Below are 20,931 nucleotides of genomic sequence, written 5' to 3'. Positions count from 1 at the left end.
AACTTCCACCCTGCCCTCAAGTTTACCTGGTCCATTTCTGACACCTCCCTCCCCTTTCTTGATCTTTCTGTCTCTATCTCTGGAGACAGATTATCTACTGATGTCTACTTTAAGCCTATGGACTCTCACAGCTACCTGGACTATTCCTCTTCCCACCATCTCTTGCAAAAATGCCATCCCCTTCTCGCAATTCCTCCATCTCTGCCACATCTGCTCTCAGGATGAGGCTTTTCATTCTAGGACGAAGGAGATGTCCTCCTTTTTTAAAGAAAGGGGCTTCCCTTCCTCCATCATCAACTCTGCTCTCAAATGCATCTCTCCCATTTCACACACATCTGCTCTCACCCCATCCTCCTGCCTCCCCACTAGGAATAGGGTTCCCCTTGTCCTCACCTACCACCCCACCAGCCTCGGGGTCCAACATATAATTCTCTGTAACTTCCACCATGTCCAATGGGATCCCACCACTAAGCACATCTTTCCCTCCCCCCCCCCACCCGGTTTCTGCAGGGATTGCTTCCTATGCGACTCCCTTGTCCATTCATCCCCCCCCCCGCATCCCTTTCCACCGGTCTCCCTCCCGGCACTTATCCTTGTAAGCGGAACAAGTGCTACACATGCCCTTACACATCCTCCCTCACCACCATTCAGGGCCCCAGACAATCCTTCCAGGTGAGGTGACACTTCACCTGTGAGTTGGCTGGGCTGATATACTGCGTCCGGTGCTCCTGATGCGGACTTCTATATATTGGCGAGACCTGATGCAGGCTGGGAGACCATTTTGCTGAACACCTATGCTCTGTTCGCCAGAGAAAGCAGGATCTCCCACTGGCCACACATTTTAATTCCACATCCCATTCCCATTCTGACATGTCTATCCACGGCCTCCTCTACTGTCAAGGTGAAGCCACACTCAGGGTGGAAGAACAACACCTTATATTCCTTCTGGGTAGCTTCCAACCTGATTGCATGAACATTGACTTCTCTAACTTCTGTTAATGCCCCACCTCCCCTTTGTACCCCATCCATTATTTATTTATTATTATTATTATTTTTTTCTCTCTCTCTCCTTTTTCTCCCTCTGTCCCTCTCACTATACACCTTGCCCATCCTCTGGACTTCCCCCCCTCCCCCTTTCTTTCTCCTTAGGCCTCCCATCCCATGATCCTCTCCCTTCTCCAGCCTCATAGCCCTTTTGCCAATCAACTTTCCAGCTCTTAGCTCCATCCCTCCCCATCCTGTCTTCTCCTATCATTTTGGATCTCCCCCCCGCCCCCCACTTTCAAATCTCTTCTTTTAGTTAGTCCTGACAAAGGGTCTCGGCCTGAATCGTCGACTGTACCTCTTCCTATAGATACTGCCTGGCCTGCTGCGTTCACCAGCATTTTTTGTGTGTGTTGCCTAAAAATTTGATTCCAAGTTTTCTCAGAAATTGAAGTTTGTAAATCTTGTTCGTAAAGATTTTTAATTTTATCTCAAGGAACACTTCTCATTCCCAGTAGCATATTATAAATATTAGATATAGATCCATTATAAAAAGGTTTCAAATTAAAAATTACATCTAGTAGATTCTTATCAGGAGTTTTAGGAAATGTACTTATTTGAGACCGTAAAAAACCTCTTATTTGTAGATATCGGAAAAAATGAGTTTTGGGTAAACTATATTTAGTTGACAGCTGTTCAAACGAAAAGAGACATCCCTCTACAAACAAGTCCTGGAAGTATTTAATACCTTATCTATCCCATTCTTCAAAAGCCACATCAATCATAGAGGGTTTAAAAAAAATTAGAAAAAATGGGATTCGAAAGAGGAAATCTCAATAAGCCAAAGTATTTTCGGAATTGTATCCAAATTCTCATAGTGTGTTTAACTACCAGATTATCTGTTAACTTACTCAGAGACAAAGGAAGTGAGGATCCAAGAAGAGAAATAATAGAAAATTTATTAACAGAGTTAGCTTCTAAAGAAACCCACATCAGGCAATCCTCATGATTTATATAATATAACCAGAATGTAAGATTTCTAATATTAACTGTCCAATAATAAAAATCTAAAGTTTGGTAATGCTAATCCTCCATTCTTTTTATCTTCTGAAGATGAATTTTATTTAATCTAGAACGGTTATTCTTCCATATATAATAAGATATAATAGAGTCAAGAGGATCAAAAAAAGATTTAGGAATAAAAACCGGCTGATTTATCAAACCAACTACCTCTATTTTGTATGTCCCTAACTTGGTGGGAGCTTTTGCACAAACCAAAGTATCATTTAAGAACCAAGGTATCATTTAAGAATGCCATTGAATCCAGTGATTAAAGGTGGTTAATTCATGTGGAATTAATAACATGTTAAAACTCTTCAGAGGGTGTGCATATGATACCGAATTCCTTCCCAACAGAGGAGATAAAAGATTTGAACTATGGATAAAGAAAGGTCTTACAACCTACCTCTCATTTATACATAAAAGAGTATTACAAAGTTTCCAAATCCTGCAGGACAAACATGGCCTAGAACACAATGACTTTTTTAGGTACCTTCAAGTACGAAATTATGTTAACCAGAGTTGCAGATATACAGACCTATCAACAGTAGAATTAGAATTTTTCAAGATTCTTAATTCGGCTTGTGGTTCAATGCCTAGTAAATCAGTTTCTCGATTATATAATGCACTCTCCCATGCTAAAAACGTAAACACGTTGTATATTAAAGAGAAGTGGGAGAAAGAAGCGGGGTTGGTACTTTCAGAGGAGGCTTGGGGGAAAATATGCAGCTTTCAGTGGTCTTCAACTAATTCTTTGACTTGGAGAGAACATTGTTGGAAAAATATTATAAGATACGTCAAGACCCCATATCAGGAAAAATATAAAGATACAAACGTGACGTGTTGGAGAAGGTGCGGCTCCAAGGAGGCAAATCATTTCCATATTTTCTGGGATTGTCCTAAATTAAGTCTATATTGTTCTATGAATAGAACATTAGTTAAAGTACTTAGGACCCAGATACCTCTGAATTTTGAGACGCTCTATTTGGGGCATGTATTGTTTCTTGAACGGAAGGAAGATATAAACTTGCTGCAGGACCTTTTAGCGGCAAGTAAGAAATCAATAACTAGAAAGTGGCTAAATCCAAAACCACCTACATTAGAAGATTGGCATGAAATTATCTTGGAAATATTTAAAATGGAAAAGTTGACTTACTCCCTGAGAATTCAAAAAGAAAAATTTTATCAAATCTGGAATAAATGGATTGAATATATAACCCCAATGCGAGCAGACTTTAGATGACTCTCCTAATGATTTATACTGCTCTTCTCATCAACACAGTAATATTGCCAATGTAAGTACCCCTAGTCTAAATGTTTACTGTTTTTGTTTTTTTTGGAAAATAGAGAATTAATACAAGTGAAGGAAAAGATTTGGGTAAGGGATAAAAAATGATAAAATTAAGTAAATAAGTACATAGGGATTGGATAATTATGTTTGAGGGCAGGAGCAAGTATGAACAAGTTAGGATATAAACACCCACAATGGTTGTTACATAGGCTTACATACAACATTTTGGACCAGAAGAAATGTTCCAGAAGAGATATATGGAAACTATTACTAATCCACTAATATTACTATTTTTCTTAAGAATTAATACTATTACTTAGCCTAATAGATTAGAATTTCCACTGTACATAATTATCTATTTGTGTCTAATTTTTTATATCATCTCAATGCGTACTTAAGAATGTATAAATAATTATAGTTTTATACATATAAAAAAATGGAAAAGGTTATACATGTGAAAAAAGTACATGATACTTGTGAATTCCTTATCCAAGTAAAAATAAAATTAAAAAAAAAATCAAAAAAAAGAATCCAGTGATTAATAGTGCAAATTTTATTCGATACATCAACTTTACAAAGTAGTTTCCTATTTCTCAACTATACACCTAAAGTCATTTCTTGACTCACAATAGCCTTAAAGTTCAGCCATTTTATCACTTTACAGAGCAATGGACTGGAGGTTGTCATTACCACGTTCTGCGATCAAAGCTATCAGTGAATAGACAATGCTGAGGATGTTCTATGAGTCTGTGGTGGCCAGTGCGATCATGTTTGCTGTTGTGTGCTGGGGCAGCAGGCTGAGGGTAGCAGACACCAACAGAATCAACAAACTCATTCGTAAGGCCAGTGATGTTGTGGGGATGGAACTGGACTCTCTGACTGTGGTGTCTGAAAAGAGGCTGCTATCCAAGTTGTATGCCATCTTGGACAATGCCTCGCATCCACTACATAATGTACTGGTTGGGCACAGGAGCACATTCAGCCAGAGACTCATTTCACCGAGATGCAACACTGAGCGTCGTAGGAAGTCATTCCTGCCTGTGGCCATCAAACTTTACAACTCCTCCCTGGGAGGGTCAGACACCCTGAGCCAATAGGCTGGTCCTGGACTTATTTCCTGGCATAATTTACATATTACTATTTAACTATTTATGGTTTTATTACTATTTAATTATTTATGGTGCAACTGTAACGAAAACCAGTTTCCCCTGGGATCAATAAAGTATGACTATGACTATGAATACAAATGAAATGCTGTGTTCTAGCAGTTTAGAATTAGTTTGATTGCTTCAACTGCTGTGTCTCTCTAATCTCACTTAATAATAACTGTTCTTATTGATTGGTACTGCGATATACTCTGCTCAATAATTTTCTAGCAATTGATATTATCGGCACACTCTTTTACATTTATCTAATGCAGGAGTTTGCATCCTGGGGTCTATGGACCCTTTGCTTAATGGTATTAGTGCATGGCATCAAAAAGGTTGAGAACCCCTGATCTAATGGGACTATTCTGATTTTCTTCCTCCCCCCACCTTCCTACTCGAACTTCTCATCTCATTTTTTTCCAATCCTGGTGAAGGGTCTTGTCCTGAAGCATCAACTGTTCACTCTTTTCCAGCTGCTGACTGGCCTACTGAGTTCCTGCAACATTTTTTGTGCATTTTCTGATTTTTGAATGGGGTAATAAATAACATGTGTTTTGCTATAATATCATTCCTTTGTAATGATTTTTTTATGATTTTAGTTTTCTACTCCTAGCATTTGGTGATTATTAGAAATAATGACTTTACTACTGTTACAATTTATAACAACTTTTATATAGAAATAGGAATGGGGACATTTGGAAATTAAACAGACTAGGCAGATTCAATATGGATTTATGAAAGGAAAACTGCATTTGATCCATCTTAACAGATTTTTGATGATGGCGTATACGCAGTCCTCTCAGTAGTCCTTTAAATAAATTTAATATGCAAACAGAGCTTCTTAGGAAAACAAAGTAACTGGGAATAGGGAATGGATTGAGAGTGAACAAATTTCTAATCTTATGCCATGTGTTTTGGGAGTGCAATGAGAATCGGAATGGTGAGCGAGTGTGTGATTTTAAGCAGTCATTGACTATATAAATGATGGCAAGAAAGGAAAACTAGTAATGGGAATGGTGGGAAAAGAATTTGGTAATAAAATTGGAGAAGGAAGGAGACATGACTAATAAAGGAGATGGAAACAGTCGGAGAGAAGCAGCAGGAATTGTGGGGTGGGGGAAGGGAAATTAAAAGTTGCCTTATAGGGTGAAGGAACTGATGTAGGAGAAATGGAGAACTAACAACATGTACAAATGTTATAACAGTAAGCTTGCCAGATTTAATGAATATATTGGTAAATGATACCATAAAAATCCATTTAAATATTGACCTTACTTGATAATTCTCTGCCCTGTAATTTGTCTTAAATATGAGACAGAAAGAATCAAACTAGGATGGTAGTAAGCTACAAAATTGCTTTATTTATTGCCGTGAAAGATTCTGAGGAATACTGCTTGTTAACAGCGTGTATGCAATGCTTCAGTAAGCATTTTTCATTTTTTAGGAAGTATGAATTATATGACTGCTTAGCACTGCATGTTAAGAATTGGAAAATGACATTTTAGATCAGCTGAAGATCTTTATGCAGTTTTTCCTGTCAGCAAATATTAGTACTATCTGCTCAGAAACAGCTTAAGTGGCAATACCTTTGTGTTGTGTGACAAGTAAGTGTGATGCTTGTGAAGAATTAGCATCTCTTCAGGAAAATAAAACAGCATGAGCTTGTTTACCAATATCCAGAATGAATAATGGGTTTAAATTGGGATGCATTTCAACAAAAGCCACGCCTTCAATGGAAATCTGTTCAACTTCTACACTTGCCTTGACGGAGTATGATTTCCAAAATTACACCAGTGAAATTTACCTTTTTCTGTTGTCAGTATGTTAATTTACATTCCTATCCTGTCTCACAGGGCCTAAGGTCATAGGTTTCTATAGTTACAGGTGGCTCACAGTGCAGCCCAATCACTGATAACACTCTTAAAGCAATATGCATCTGGCAATAGTGTAAATAAATTCTGATATTAGTGGACTGCTTTCCCTCAAGCTGTGCAAAAAGTACCTACTGTATATATTCAACACATTCCAGCACTTCAGAGTCAGAATCAGCTTTTTTATCACTGGCATGTGTCGTGAATTTTGTTAACTTAGCAGCAGCAGTTCAATGCAATACATGATAATATAGAAAGAAGAAAAGTAAATCAATTACAGTAAATATATATACCATTAAACAGATTTAAGATAGTGCAAAAATAAAAATAATATACATAAAAAAGTGATGTAGTATTCATGGGTTCAATGTCCATTTAGGAATCATACAGCAGAGGGGAAGAAGCTGTTCTGAATTGCTGCGTGTATGTCTTCAGGCTTTTGTACCTCCATCCCAATGGTAGCAATGAGAAGGGGGCATGCCATGGGTGATGGGGGGTCTTAATAATGGATGTCGCCTTTCTGAGGCACCGCTCCCTGAAGATGTCTGGATACTACGGAGGTTAGTACCCAAGATCGAGTTGACTAATTTTACAACTTTCTGTTGCTTCTTTTGGTCCTGTGCAGCATCCCCCCTCCCCCCTCCACCCCCCCCCCCATACCAGACAGTGATGCAGCCTGTCAGAATGCTCTCCATGGTACATCTATAGATGTTTTAGTGTTTTAGTTGACAAACCAAATCTCTTCAAACTCCTAATGAAATATAGCCACTGTCTTGCCTTCTTTACAGCTGCATTGATACACAGGGACCAGGTATGTACAGCAAGTTTAAATGTGTGCCTTTATATGTGATTTTAAAATATGAACTTTTGTTTATATGCTTAAATTGAAATTTGTAATTACATGAGTGGGATTAGGAAGTATTTTAAATTGTCATTTTAATCTTCCTTTCAAATTTGTACACCATTGGAATAATGTATCCAAGTATGTTGAGAAATTTGTGAACAATGAGATGTGAAGTGCCATAACATGTTGTAATTCTTCTGAATACACATTTAGCGAGTGGGCAGGAAGACTTCAGATGGAATATAAAGTGGGAAAGAGTGTTGATACACAGTTCGTGAGGAAGAATGGAATAAGTAATAGGAGAGTACATATTAGAGAGTAAGTGTTAACTTACTAAGTAGGCTGTGCTCCTATCTGGAATGCAGAAAGTTTTCATGAAGTAATTAGACAAACTATATGTACATGTGTTGTCTGTAGCTGTACACTACATGCATCTTAGGTAAGGATTTATGGCAAAGTGAGATGTTGCTCATATCCTGAGAGCCCCATGTACATAAGTTTAGAGTCATGGTTACTGGAAGGAATACAGGCAATGTGTTTCCTGCATTCTTTTGAAGTTGCAATTACAGGTGCAGAAATTGGCAGATTTCAGTCACAATCTCTTAAGTAAAGCAAAAATTGCTGCACTCACAAGTATATCCTTTCTTACTCTCAGAACTGGGCATGATATTCCAGATGCAATCGTACCATGGCCCATTTAATTGCAGCAGGCCAGCTCTCCTGTTGCACTCAAATCCTCTTGCAGTAAAATTCCTAGTTTGCTTGCTAAACCTTCACTAAACTGATCTATATGTCATTGAAACTGCTCTATGTCCTTCTCACACTAACTCCTCTGCCCAGTTGTTGGCTCTATTGAACACAACCTATTCATCCAACTCACTGGTACAGGTTATAAACTTGTAGATTACCCTACATACAAATGAGCTCCCGCAACATCACTTAAATATAAACTTCTTAAGTAAGTACATATATTCAATCCTAGATCAGCATAACTAGTCTCCTCTCACTTTCCACTTTTAGTAAATATTCTTTCTTATCGGTCTGAAGTGTTTTTTAATGGTATTCATTACAACCTGGATGGCATAACAAGCGACTTTTGTGTATTTCCTGACTAATGGGCATATGTGAAGAATGAACCCCCTTCATTATCAGGGGGACAGCCTTCAGATTGTGAATAGCTGGGGCTTCAAGCAATGAATGCTGCATCACCTCACCAACCTGAAAATCCAAAACTGACTTACTTATTCAGCGCTCTCTGTCCATTAATCAATCCTCATTCCATGACAATTTATAATCTTAGTTCTATATGGCATTGTTTAAAAAGCTTCTGAGAGTCTAAGTACATCACATAAACTGTCAAAGAGGAGTACAGCACAGGGACAGGCCCTTCAGACCATCTAGTCCATTCCAAAATCTATTCCCATTGATCTGCACTGTACTATAGCCCTCTATACCCCTACTATCCACCTACCTATCTGAACTTCTCTTAAGCGTTGAAATTGAGCTCGCATGCACCACTTGTGCTGGCAGCTTATTCCACACTCTCATGACCCTCTGAGTGAAGAAGTTTCCCCTCATGTTCCCCTTAAACTTTTCACCTTTCACCCTTAAACCATGATCTTTGGTTGTAGTCCCACCTAACCTCAGTGGAAAAAGCCTGCATTTACCTTGTCTATACCTTCAATATCTGTCTTGTCCTTATTTCTTTTGCTCTGTTCCTCAAGAGTTTCCAGCAGATTTTTCTAAACATGATTTCCCTTTCATAAATCCAAACACTGTCAGTTATCAATATCCTTAATAGCACCTTTGTGGTTTTCATGAACTTAAAATATTACTCTCTTTCCACTGTTACGTACCCCGTAACTGAGTTGCCAAACCAGCAGAAATGGATCACTCAGTTGGAGTCTGGATTACTGGAACTAAGAAAGTTTTATTAAAGAAATAAGCAACACAGTACTCTAATCAAAAGGATAATAAATACAACAGTTCAGCAAGGATAAACACACATGTACACAGAACTAGGATAATAGGATCAATCAAGGTCTATCGTCGTCTAGGGGTAAATGACCAGTTTCAAAGTGACGCAAAGTTCAGTTCAATTGAATTCAGTTCACTTCACAGTAATCACTGCCGTGCCGGTGGACGGGGGGGGGGGGGGTGGGAAGGAGAGAGATGGCGAAAGCGAATGAATATTCAAAACGGCTTCCACACAGACCTTCGATATCCCTCGCAGTCAGCTTTCGGGCGAGCCCTTTGTAATGTCTTCTGAGGTCACCGACTGCAACCCCTCCGTTTCAGATGCGATCGTTCCTCTGCAGTGAACCTGGCACCCAGGCAAGGGCGGACACACACCAGGTTCCCGCCGATCGTACCTTTCCACCATGTGCGTCTATGGCTTGGTCCCGCAACCAGCCCTCCAAAAACTCCCACCGACTTGTGGGAGGCGCACCGCTTCCAGGGTCTCGTTACCTCGTGGTGTCGTGTGTGTCCTGCCTTAGTGATCCTGTCCCTTTTTATCCCCCTGCTGGGGTATCGCCTGTCCATCACACTTCAAACAGTTCAGGGTTCAAAAAGGAGCCGATCTTGACAGTTCTCAGACCGGTGTCCCCTTCCGTTAAACTCTCTCGTCTCTTCATTAACATTTCCAAATGCTGCTCCATTGTCTTCCCTATCTCTCTTTCTCCTGAAGACAGGTGGTAGATCAACTGCTGATCCCACTGGTGCCAGCACAGGACAGTTAACATCTTAGTCTATGTGTACTTTTTGTAACCCTCTTTCGTCACACCCCTCACCTTTAAGGATTTTTACCGGGGTAAAAATTACAAACATGAATACATTATTAGATACACACAAATATACATCTTCATCAGCTATTTGGCTAATACAGAGAATTTTAAGTTGTCAACACCTGACAGACAGTCAGCAATCACATTTTCTGTTCCTTTTATATGTGTTATTAATAATCCCCTAAACCAGGCTCCAACTTAGTAAACTTCATAGTGGCCGAAAACACTGATGAATTGCGATCAGTGTAACCTCTCATTGGGTTTCATCCCGGACCATGATAACAAGGGTCGTCCCATCCCGACTTAGTTTTCTCTCGCAAGGGTTTAGTAGGAGGGGGAGGGGTAGTAACCGCAGAGTTATTGCAAAACTTCCGACAGTACCCCACCATCTCCAAGAGCCTTCTGAGGGCCCTCTTGTCTGTCGGGGTCGGGATGTCAGAGATAGCCCGCACCTTAGCTTGCATCGCTGCCAGCTGTCCCTGTGTTACCACAATTCCCAGATAAGTGACCTTCGTGTGGCCGAACTCATTTTTTTCAAGGTTCACTATCAAGCTGGCTTCAGACAGCCGTATTACGTCGCCAATATACACTTCTGTGTTCGTTAGCCCTTTCATCACTGAATTACTCATTCTATAGGGATGTTGTTCACTAGGCTAACCTAGCGTGACAAACACCACCCAACGTCCCAGTTCTTTGCAACGCCTCGGGATAATCAAACACACGTGTGCGAGCCGTTTAATTACTTCTCCTAAAGAGTTGCTTTGTTCGGGGATTAAGGGAGAGACCTTATCAGCAGAGCTGGCCAAAACAATAGCCTTCTCCCATCTGGTCGATACCATACTCATCTTTTCAAAATGTTTTTTTTTCTTATCAGGGGGACCCTAGCTTCATTGATTTCCGCGCTAACACCGACTAGGTTTGTTAGCATATCAAAAGCCCGTGACCGTCTCAGTTCGCGTCTGCCATGATCAATAACATCCTTCCTCCTGTGCAGCCAGTAAACCTCTTTCATGATTCCGCCAACTGTTTCCTTCAGCACCTCAAAATGTCCACCGAGGGGTACCTTGTGGCCCAGGTTAAAAATCTCATCCCCAGAGATTTTTGGCACCATCCCCCATTCCTCATCTGCGGTACTTGGTCTCCCTTCCTTCCTTAGCACCTCCCCCTTCACACCATAGCCTACTGGCTCTCTTCCTAACTCTGTTTCACAGCGAGCTGTTTCCTCGTCTCGCTCCTGTGCCTGTATAAAGTCCTTCTTTTCTAATGATAAATCTACCTTAATTTCCCCACTTCCTCCTGTTTCATTATGTTCCTTCTTTTCACTTTCTACCCCCTCCTCGTACAAGGCTGGCAGAAACGTCTCAGCTAATTTTATATCAACCTCTGCAGCCTTCCTCAACATCTGCCGAGTTACTGCACAAACGGGATAAACCTGCGAGTCCATGGGCGGGGCTTCAATGCTGGCAGGCTGACTTGTCAATCTCACGGCTGGGAACACAATTCCCCCCGCGAGGTCATTACCGAGTAAGACTTCCACGCCTTTCATCGGTAATTCGGACCTTACCTCGATCGTGACTAGTCCAGAGATCAAGTTGCTTTGTAGGTGTATCTGGTGCAAAGGGACTGCCTCTGTCCCTTCCCCAATACCTTTGACCTTGACCTCCCCAGTCTGGGTCTCTGAACTAAACTCTAACACACTCTTCAATATCAATGACTGACACGCTCCCGTGTCTCTCCAGATCCGCACTGGAACTGGGTTTAACCCCTCCTTCACCGACACCAATCCGGCCGAGATAAACCTCTCGCGCCCTTCCTGAACTTTGGCAGACCTTTCCTCTCCTAGCGGTTCGTTTACCAGCTCGATACAGCCAGTCAAAATCGCCGTTTTTCCTTTTCCCATCTCCTTCTTTGGGGCAAAGCACCTGGACGCAAAGTGTCCGACTTTCCCACAATTATAACAGACGACCCCAGGAGACTTCCTACCAGACTGCTCCCGGTCTACCTTATCCTTCTCACTAGTCCCCGGCTTATTTTCTGACTTTTCTGGCGGACTCTCCCCGCCGTCCTGACTACCCTTCTGGTGGCCTTTACTCGGGACAAACTTCATTCTATGCGTCAACGCGTACTCATCCGCTAACTTAGCAGTTGCGGCTAACGTGGCTGCCTCTTTCTCATCGAGGTAGGGTCTCATACCCTCAGGGACACAACTTTTAAACAGCTCAATCAGGATCAGCTGTAGCAGTCTGTCATAATCCCCATCCACCCCCTTCGAAGCGCACCAACGCTCACAATATGTCTGCATCTCACGGGCAAACTCTGAATACGTGGGGTCCCACTGCTTCCTCGCATTCTGGAACCTCTGCCGGTATGCCTCTGGGACCAACTCATAAATCCTGAGGATGGCCTCTTTCACCACCTCATACCTCTGGGCATCTTCCGCGGACAAAGCTGAGTAAGCTTGTTGGGCTTTCCCTTTTAGTACACTCTGAAGCAAAACAGCCCACTTATCCCTCGGCCAGTCCTGACTTATAGCCACCTTTTCGAAGTGGAGAAAGTACCGATCCACATCGGTATCGTCAAATGGGGGAACCAGCCTAACCTCCTGGGTCGCCCGGAACCCTCCACCTTGGTTCGGCATGGGCCCCTGCGCTGCCATCATCTTTAACTTCTCCAGCTCAAATTCCCTTTCCCTCTGTTTCTCTTCTCGCTCCAACTGTTTATTCCTCTCTTCTCGTTCTAACTGTCTCTCTCTCTCTCTCTCCTGCCATTCTAACTGTTTCTCTTTCTCCTGCCTTTCTAACTGTTTCTCTTTCCCTTCGTGTTCTAGCTGCCGTACCCGGAACTCATGCTCGAGTCTCAGTTTTTCAAGCTGCACCTGTACCACGTCTCCACCAGGTTTTTCAATAGACACCACCTCCAGCTCACCTTGGGGAAACACACCTTTACATACATAGTGCTCTACGATAGCTCTGTGCATCTCCTCTCTCCTCATTGTCGACTTCCCCTTAACAAGATTCAACCGTTTGGCCACAGCTGCCAATTCCGCTTTCCTGGCATCCTCTAATGCCTCCATGGTCGGCGCCTTTAGAGATTCCTCAATCTCCATTTCTGCTGTTTGCCTTTTCTTTCTTTCGGGAATTTTAACCCAATCGATTTACTCCGTCCCAAATTTAGCATTCAAAATCGCGGACGAGAACCCCACTTAAGTTACGTACCCCGTAACTGGGTTGCCAAACCAGCAGAAATGGATCACTCAGTTGGAGTCTGGATTACTGGAACTAAGAAAGTTTTATTAAAGAAATAAGCAACACAGTACTCTAATCAAAAGGATAATAAATACAACAGTTCAGCAAGGATAAACACACATGTACACAGAACTAGGATAATAGGATCAATCAAGCTCTATCATCGTCTAGGGGTAAATGACCAGTTTCAAAGTGACGCAAAGTTCAGTTCAGTTCACAGTAATCACTGCCGTGCCGGTGCACGGCGGGGGGGGGGGGGGGGGAGGAGAGAGAGGGCGAAAGTGAATGAATATTCAAAACGGCTTCCACACAGACCTTTGATATCTCTCGCAGTCAGCTTTTGGGCGAGCCCTTTGTAATGTCTTCTGAGGTCACCGACTGTGACCCCTCCGTTTCAGATACGATCGTTCCTCTGCAGTGAACCTGGCACCCAGGCAAGGGCGGACACACACCAGGTTCCTGCCGATCGTACCTTTCCACCCTGTGCGTCTATGGCTTGGTCCTGCGATCAGCCCTCCAAAAACTCCCACCGACTTGTGGGAGGTGCACCGCTTCCAGGGTCTCGTTACCTCGTGGTGTCGTGTGTGTCCTGCCTTAGCGAACCTGTCCCTTTTTATCCCCCTGCTGGGGTATCGCCTGTCCATCACTTCAAACAGTTCAGGGTTCAAAAAGGAGCCGATCTTGACAGTTCTCAGACCGGTGTCCCCTTCCGTTAAACTCTCTCGTCTCTTCATTAACATTTCCAAATGCTGCTCCATTGTCTTCCTTATCTCTCTTTCTCCTGAAGACAGGTGGTAGATCAACTGCTGATCCCACTGGTGCCAGCACAGGACAGTTAACATCTTAGTCTATGTGTACTTTTTTTAACCCTCTTTCGTCACACCATCCACCCCCCCTGCCAACCCTGACCTGTGCCAAGCACCAGAAATGGTAAGAATAAGATGATTTGACAGATGAATGTGTGGCTGAAGAAGTGCGGCAGAGGGCAGGGATTCAGATTTGCAGATCAAACTAATCTCTTCTGGGGAGTGTATGACCTGTATAAAAGGGATGGGTTACTCCTGAACTCAGGAGGGTCCAATGTCCTTGCCAGTAGACTTGATAAAGTTGTATGTCATGATGAGAGGCTTAGATAGAGTAATTAACCCAGGGTTTCAATGGCATAGTTTTAAGGTGACTGGAGGAAAATATAAGGGGAATGCTTGAGGTATGTTCTTTGTACAGATAGTGATAAGTGCATGGAACACACTGCCAGGAGTGGTGGTAGAGATAGATACATTAGGGGCATTTTAGAAACTCTTGGATATGCATATAGATGAAAGAGAAATTGAGGGCTATGTGGTGGGGTGGGGGGGGGGAGAGGGTTACATTAACTTCAAGTAGGTTAAATAGTTGGACATTGTAGGCCAAAGAAATAGTATTATTCTATGTTCTAAACAGTCTTGAAACACTTGTATCTGACATTTTCATTGTCGTGTTCATGTGAATGTATTTTTTCCCCCAAAATTGCACTCTTCAGTCATGGTGGACTGTGAAGGTTTGATCAGGACATCAGTAGTGGCGGGGGTCATTAGTATGAAGTTTACGAAACAACAGGTCAGGACAAGTGGGGGTTAGGAACTATGAATGGGATCTTTGAGGTGAAGTGATTATAGTTGTTTCAAAAGACATTTGTAGTGGAATAAGAGAGTGATAACAAAAGGAGGCTGTAGAAATCCGGTAGTATAACCCAAAAACTAAAATCCACAGTCATAGTACTAATCAGGCTGTGCTGCAACAAAGAAGCAGGCCCAGTTGTTAAAAACTTGCTTCTTTCTGTGGTTCTTGCTATTTCCAGACCTCAAATTTTCCCAAGTCAAACAAAATCATGTTGCACGCCATTTGACACTACATTACACATGTAGATGTCTCCACGTGGAGAATCCTGAATAAATTTCCAATTTCATGAATACAATACAGCAAGTAACCAACTACATTTTGTTATGATAAACAAAATTGCACTTCATGAAAGAATTTCTAACCCAAACTTAATGATCATCATTCATTCAATGAAGTGTAACATAAACACATCCAATAAAGTTCCACAATAATATAAGAGATATGACTGCAGTGAAAATGCTAGTTCCTGAGCAGATCTTAGAGATAACAAATTACTTGTAAATTATTTGCATTGTTCCATCTACATTATCCTCGTAGATTGGTAATGTAACATTGTCACTTTGTCACTTTCCAGTGAAAAGGATTGTGCATCTTTAAATGAGATAACTTCTTTATTCATAATACTTAACGCTGACTTTAAATTGCAATTTCCAAATGGCCTATTTAGCAGTATTGTTCCAACCATGGATTCGGCAGCGCAGCAGATATGGCAATTGCACTCATGAATATACACGTGTCAGCTAATTATTATTCCATTGTGATAGTACTTAACTCCACTCATTTCATTGTAGTCCTTGTCAAGACTTGAGCAAAGCACAGCAACATTTCGCTGCCTGCTTGCATTTGACTTTGCCTGAAAAATTGGATTGTCGAGTCAATTGACTCTGAAGACTAGTGGTATTCATTTTATATTTAGTTATTCCTTTCAGTCGCAGTGTTGGCGTTGTTTTCCATTTGAGAGTTTTTGTTAATGGCCCTATTTGTCCTAGTCTTTATTGTTTTTTGTCCCCTCTAACTCTGTTCGCATTAAAGGCTGTGAACTATCAATCTGCTTCAATGTCTCTCGCTTCACACTTGGCCCATGTCCGAATGTAGTGACAGCAAAAGAATGGAGCTAAATACCATCACAATGAAACAATAATTAGCTGATACGTGCATATTCATGAGTGCATTTACCGTATCTGCTGTGCTGCCGAAACCATAGTTGTGACAAGGATAGTCTGAAGTTCTGCTTTATATGGGTAAAAATTAATTTCACAACTAGGCATAATTTTAAATGTTATGCTAATAATGTTATGATAATTTCATTTTTGAAAACAAATTCAGTGCAAGGGATTTCTAAGTTCAAAGTACTGTACATTTATTATCAAAATATGTATACAATATGCAACCTTGAGATTCGTCTCCTTACAGGCAGCCACAAAACAAAGCAACCCAACAGAACCCATTAAAAAAAAAGACGATGTGCAGAAAAAAACAAATTGTGCAAACAATAAAAATAAGCAAATAACATTCAGAACTAAAGTTCAGGAAAGTAAGGCCAATCACAGCCGATCTAGGTGCTGTTAGATGCAGGCCACAGCCTCAGTTCAGTGCAGATGAATAAACCTCGTGGAGCAGTGAGCTGAGTACCGGCCAAGACACAACACCCTGACCTTTTCATTCTGGCCTGGCACTTAAACTGGCTAAACAACGGGATACTCCTTGCTCTTGGACTCAGGCCCCACTAGCTCAACTCTGCCATGCCTTGGTTCTGCCACTTCGAATCGCCTCCTAGTTCACTCCAGCAGCCAAATATTGGCGCATTCCCCGCTCTCAGGCTGGGCCCCACCACCTCAATTTTGTCCATACACATCGTGCCGCAACCCTCCTGCACCTTTGTGACTTCAGTTCACACCACAAAAAATGCCAGGTCGTGCCGGCAGTTCAAAAGCTCGACTCCAAACAGGAAGTTACAGGCTATTGATTGCAGTGATCATTTTCGAGGCAAAAGTGTGATTAGTAAAGCGGTTAATAGATGTTTTTGCTGCCAGCAGGTCTTCGCTGTGCTTCACCAGTGCCATCTTGAAATGGATTTGTTAAACTACATGGAAAATTTTAAAAGGGGATTTTAATTTTGAAGAGATTTCGAGGTTGCTACATTTCTGGAGCAGCATGCTCAAAAACGGACTTCGTCCAAATGGCAGGCATTAATTTATCTGTTTGGCATCAATTCATTCTTATGCATTTATGCATCTAATGTGGAGTAATCCAAGCATTCTTCAACCAAGAACATTAGTCCAGACTGATTATGTGGAGATATACTGCCTCATGCTTGATAGAGGAAATTTCCAGAACTTGTGCCTAGTTGCTAACCTCAATCAGAATGACTGTTATGGAAAATGGAAAACACCAGACAAATCTTTGCAATATTCCTCCATAAAATTAGATGCAGATGAAAGCATTGATAATATATTAATATTAGAAACTGTCCACATCATTAGATGGCTCAAGGATTGCGTCATAGATTTAAAAGACAGGTCTAACAAATATGAGACCCAGGATAAACTCATAAGAAATAAGAAATAGGAGCAGGAGTAGGCCATCTAACCCGTTGAGCCTGCTCCACCATTCAATAAAATCATGGCTGATTTGGCCATGGACTCATCTCCACCTACCTGCCCTTTCCCCATAACCCTTAATTCCCCTGCTATACAAAAATCTATCCAACCTTGTCTTAAATATATTTACTGAGGTAGCCTCCACTGCTTCATTGCGCAGAGAATTCCACAGATTCACCACTCTCTGGAAAAGCAGTTCCTCCTCATCTCTGCCCTAAATCTTGAGGCCATGTCCACTGGTTCTAATCTCACCTACCAGTGGAAACAACTTTCTATCTTATCTATCCTTTTAATTATTTTATATGTTTCTATAAGATCTCCTCTCATTCTTCTGAATTGCAGTGAGTACAGTCCCAGGCCACTCAATCTCTCCTCATGGTCTAACCCCCTTGTCTCTGGAATCAACCTGGTGATCCTTCTCTGCACAGCCTTCAAAGCCAGTATACCCTTCCTCATGTAAGGAGACCAGAACTGCACGCAGTACTCCAGCTGCGGCCTCACCAGTACCCTGTACAGTTGTAGCATAACCTCTCTGCTCTTAAACTCAATCGCTCTAGCAATGAAGGCCAACATTTCATTTGCCTTCTTGATAGCCTGCTGCACCTGCAAACCAACCTTTCGTGATTCATGCACAAGTATTCCCACCCATCTGCACAGCAGCATGCTGCAGTTTTTTGTCATTTAAATAATAATCTGCTCTTTCATTTTTCCTTCCTCACATTTTCCAACATTGTACTGCATCTGCCAGACACTTGCCCACTCACTTAACCTATTTATATCTCTCTGCACACTCTCCGTATCTTCTGCACAATTTGCTTTTCCACTCAATTTAGTATCATCAGCAAACTTCGATACACAAGTATATAACTCCAAGATCTGGAGGCTGGTGTTGGTATTTGCAATGACTCCCGTAGGCTAAGCTTTTTTTTGAAACAACATGTTCCTCTACTTGAGATAAAGAAGTGCAAATATTTAGGATTGATATTTGAGGAGACTTGGTATGTCACCAAAGACTCTACAGATGTACAGTAGAAAGTATTCTGACTGGTTGCATTACTGCCAGGTATGGAGACTCCAATGAACAGCATCGCATCATTAAGGACATCTTCAAAAGTTGGGGCCTCAAGTAGGTGGCTTCCATCATTAAGGTTGCTCATGATCTCAGACATGATGATTTCTCATTACTACTATGAACAGGAGCTTAAAAGCCCAGACTCAATGTTTTAGGAACAGCTTTTCCCCCTCTGCTGTCAGTTTTTGTTTTGATTCATAAATACTACATCACTATTGTAACTTGTTGCAATTTTTATGTCTGCACTGCATCGCTGCCACAAAACACTAATTTTCCCAAGATATGTCAGCAATAATAAACCTGGTTCTGAAGTAAGGAACCTGGTTTCAGAATAAGTGTCCAAACATTTCAGATGAGGAAGAATTTCTTCTCTTAGAGAATCATGGATCTTTGGAATTCTCTCCTCCACAGAGATAACTCCCACCATGGACGGTCCCAGGACTGGCTGTGAGAGGAGGAGGGTTGGGCATCGGGCCAGCAATTCCAACCCATAAAAACCCAGAGCTACAGAAACACCAACTAAATCTCTAAAGGCCTCATCCCTAAGAGAGGAAGGATACACCAGGAAGATGGGCTACAGCTGAAGACAACCTAAAAGATTTGCTCGAACGGGGGACTCTGGCAAGCTACTGTGGACAGCCTTGCCCCAGTAGGGGTGATAGGGCTTAAGTAACTAAGTACTCCACAGAGTTGGACACACTGAATATATTTCTGGTCAGTAATTGACAGGCATCTCAGCTATATGGGAGGCCAGGGGTATGGGAAAACACTTACAGCCCAAGACTCTCATTCTCAAGGACTGGTGGAGCAGTCTCCAGCTCTGACCAGCCAACTCCTGATCCTTATTACTTTCCTCTATGTTCTCAGAGGAGATTGTTTATGAATCCCTGAACTCTCATTTTGGCAACTGAAGACACAGTTGACAAAGGTGAAGCTGTTTATTTAGGGATGGTTAAGAGATCAAGTTAGGTAAGCACAGAAAGGTCTCTCATTTTAGAGACTTGCAACAGGGTTCTGGGCCAGTGATAGGTCTAAAGGAGACACAGATGAATGGGAGGAAGGTAGAGCAGCCAACACACAATAACCCCTGACTATTGTCGTACCTGGAGTTGTTGCAGGCAACAGAGTTCATGTGAAGTTTGGCCATACTGTACTTACAAAATAGTATAACAAATTTTACTCAGGTTGATCATCGACACAGTTTTAAGGCCTGTTTATTGCTGCTGCAATGAAAGGTAAGACCCGACACGCCGAGCAATATGTAGAGACATTAGGTGGAGTTGACCACAGAGATGAAATGGTTCAGCAGACTGCCCTAAATTATTATTTAAAAAAAACCTTAGGCTCCGGATTGGTATACCGGCTCGGGTAGCAAATACAGAAAAATAAAACCTCAGGATCCAAGGCCCTCCTTCTACCAAAAGGAAAGCACGAACGCTCACTTAATAACCTGATTTCATTCAAAGATCACACATCCTTTTTCAATACACAAAAACACGTTGGACAAAATTACTCACGGCTGTTTCGCAAGGTTTTCCTTGGTTATTTTCACATAATTGGCGGGGACCAAGCCCTGGGTTGCGGCCGCTTTGGAACCGGTGTTTTTTTGCGCATATAGGTAGTCTCCTTCATTCCGGATGACTCTCAGTTTCTCTCCCTTCTTCAGTGACAATTCCTCTGAGGTTCTGGCCTCGAAATCGTACAGAGCAGTGCAGATAGGTCCGGCTTCAATGGGTGCGGCAGGAGTTGGTCTCACCGGGACCTTAGCTTGCGGGTAGGGACCCGAGATAGTAGCGACCTGTCGGGGTCTTTGGACCGCGTCCGAGGTTGGGGCTTCGGGCCAGATGCGATCCCAGAGTGCCCGCAGACAAGGCAGCCAGCCCCGCAAGGTCTCTTCCATGACACACGCACCCTCTCACTCACCAGCCTTGTAGCGATTTCCATGAAACTGCCTCAAACTCGATTTAAGTATTTTCTGTTAACAAAAGGCTGTTGGAACATTGATCAATCCACCCAGATTGCTACCTGTAGGAATGTTTTTAACTCCTGGCTTTATCTGGTATACTTTTGGGGGTTGGTCCTCTGAACTTTCTGCGGTCGGTAACAATACTGGTAGAACTGGTTTTCAAATGTCAGCGTCTGCTATGTGGAAAATGCACTGTGTACATACATCTATTGATGCTTCCGGACACATCTTCAGTCATGTTCCTGGAATCATCGGGTGTTTCGGGTCTTTCAACATCATACAACCTCCTCCAGGTGAATCAGTGCACTCAGGTAAACGTGAAATTGGAAGACTATTTTGTATCGCCTGTAATTTGCACAGTAGCGCTTCAAATTTACGCCAGTAGGGCAAAGGTGCTGCCCATCAC

At 42.1% G+C, this 20,931-nt stretch overlaps 1 protein-coding gene across 1 annotated transcript in view; it reads right to left on the bottom strand.

Annotated features, from left to right (window-relative positions):
* Window positions 1-20,647, bottom strand: part of srms (src-related kinase lacking C-terminal regulatory tyrosine and N-terminal myristylation sites) — a 51,528-nt gene extending 30,881 nt beyond the window's left edge. Inside the window, exon 1 of the mRNA XM_063030777.1 lies at window positions 20,077-20,647. Within this exon, the coding sequence (XP_062886847.1) occupies window positions 20,077-20,459 (383 nt within the window). The 5' untranslated portion in view covers window positions 20,460-20,647. The remainder of the gene's footprint in view (window positions 1-20,076) is intronic.
* Window positions 20,648-20,931: the final 284 nt, after the last annotated feature.

Source organism: Mobula hypostoma, chromosome 2, assembly GCF_963921235.1.
Source record: "Mobula hypostoma chromosome 2, sMobHyp1.1, whole genome shotgun sequence".
NCBI lineage: Eukaryota > Metazoa > Chordata > Chondrichthyes > Myliobatiformes > Myliobatidae > Mobula > Mobula hypostoma.
Note: the sequence above shows the minus strand (reverse complement) of the source record. Positions and strands in the feature narration are given on the sequence as shown.